At 40.8% G+C, this 1,957-nt stretch overlaps 2 protein-coding genes across 2 annotated transcripts in view; one reads left to right on the top strand and one right to left on the bottom strand.

Annotated features, from left to right (window-relative positions):
• Atat1 (alpha tubulin acetyltransferase 1) overlaps nt 1-1,957 on the top strand; it is a 12,079-nt gene that overhangs the window by 5,892 nt on the left and 4,230 nt on the right. The gene's annotated exons all lie outside the window — the stretch shown is intronic.
• The window catches only part of LOC101588659 (hsc70-interacting protein), a 1,213-nt gene continuing 526 nt past the window's right edge, over nt 1,271-1,957 (bottom strand). The window contains exon 2 of the mRNA XM_004624339.2: nt 1,271-1,957. This exon is cut by the window's right edge and continues 21 nt beyond it. Coding sequence (XP_004624396.1) covers nt 1,271-1,957 — 687 coding nt within the window.

Here is a 1,957-nt window from a genome sequence, read left to right as displayed (position 1 = left end):
CAGTTACTTCCTGTATGTGTAACAACGAATTCATAAACTCTTTAGAATACAAAAATGAGTACTCCTGAATAAACTGTAACTACAATATGTATTTCCTAAGTTAAGGATCAAATGCCAAAGGGAATCTCTTTCCAATGTCACGATATGACAAGATTTTTCCCAACTCAAGTACAACAAGCAATTTCAAGGCCAAGGAAAGAAAACACAACTGTTACGGGTATTACTTCACACACACAAATTACTAAATTAAATACAGCATTAAATATGCTTGCTTAGTTATACTGGGAACGGTCATAATACTGATGATGCTAGTGAAAAAAGCATTACCTTTAGCTCCAGAAGGTTAGAGGGGAAAATACAAGCAGAAAGCAAACAGAATTGGTCATTTTCTGATGAAGAAAATATTTTTTAACAGATATATAAAAAGAAACATACTCTTGTATTTCCCCTAGTGGAAATAGTATGAAACATTTATTTGATATTTTGGACAAGAACAGAGCTAAGTAACCCAACTCTACTGTGGCTTAGAAAAAAGATCACTCCTTCAGCACAGTGTAAGATTTAAATGCAAACTGTACAGGGGTACACAGTATAGAAAACATGGCATAAGACTGCTGCTGTCCTCCCAGTACTTCCAGGCCCTAACCAGATCATATTCAAATACTGGTGGTCCCAGTAGTTATACTGAAATAAATCATCTTAAAAAAGAAATCATTAAGAAGCCAAATCAAAATGCCTTAGTAACCATATATCTAACTCAAACTTTATCTTCTTAAATGAGATTTGCTTCCCACCCAAAAAAACTTCATTTTATTCCTACTAAATTCATAAATGCTCATACGTAAGTATCTTCCTTGCCCAGTAATTCAAAGGGAAAAAAATCTAAAAATGATTTTTAAAAAATGTAGGGGTTGATAGACCTTCTAAGTTTTAAATATGTTTTAAGGTTTAAAAAGTGTTTAAGGGCCGGAGATCTAGCTCAGTGGCACAGTACCTGCCTGACAAGAGTGACATACTGAGTTCGATTCCTGGTACCAAAAAAAAGTGTTTAAGGTTTGTAATTCCTAGTAGGAAAACATCATCTGAATGAGTACCCTAATGGAAAACCTTTGTGAAACACTTCAGCCGCACCTGGCGAGGAGGGGAGGGGCCGTCTCCCCAGCACCCAGCTCTCCTGATGAGGCCAGAGGCACACTGGCTCGTATCACTGCAAGGTCCATTAAGTGGTCGAGGCTGCTGTTCTTTTAGGAAGGGCTTTGTCAGGTAAGCATTAGGCTTGACCTCCAAATCTGGCTGACAATTTACTGATGAGATTCATAACCTTTGGATTACTCTGATATTTTGACATATTTGCAGGATTCTGAGCCACATCCTGGAAGGCCACCATAACTTCTGGGTCCTGCATGGCTGCAAGGACCTCTGGATCACTAAGAATCTCATTGAGTCCAGGCATTCCTGCCATGCCCGCTCCCATCCCAGGCCTTCCTCCTGGGAAATTACCAGGCATGGCTCCAGGAAAGCCACCTGGAAAGGAGCCATACTGAGCTCCTGATTGTCTTCTGGCTTCTTCCTCCCTCTGGGCTTTTTCATGCTCTTCTCGAGCCTTCTTAACTCTTTCTATTCTTTCTTTGATCTCTCGTTCTTCACGTTTTCGCTCATACTTTCTCCGACGTTCAGCAATTTTCTGCGCCCTTGGCTGAACTTCTTTAAGCATTGCACTTGCATCCTCATCATAATCCAGTTTACAAGCAAGGGCAAGATCATGGGCTGCTTCTTCCCAATGGCCCAGAAGTCTGTGTGCTTTCCCTCGCCACTTGTACGGTTGGGCTGAATCAGGATTTATTTCAATGGCTCTGTCATAGTCTCGAATGGCAGCATTTGGCTTCTGCAATTTGATGAAGACACTGGCTCTCTTGGCATACAGAATGGCCAAGCGAGGATTCAGCTTGATGGCATC

The sequence above is a fragment of the Octodon degus genome, unplaced genomic scaffold (genome assembly GCF_000260255.1).
Source record: "Octodon degus isolate 3935 unplaced genomic scaffold, OctDeg1.0 scaffold00005, whole genome shotgun sequence".
In the NCBI taxonomy this organism is placed as follows: domain Eukaryota; kingdom Metazoa; phylum Chordata; class Mammalia; order Rodentia; family Octodontidae; genus Octodon; species Octodon degus.
The sequence above is the reverse complement of the archived record's forward strand: the minus strand, read 5'-3'. Positions and strand labels throughout refer to the sequence as shown.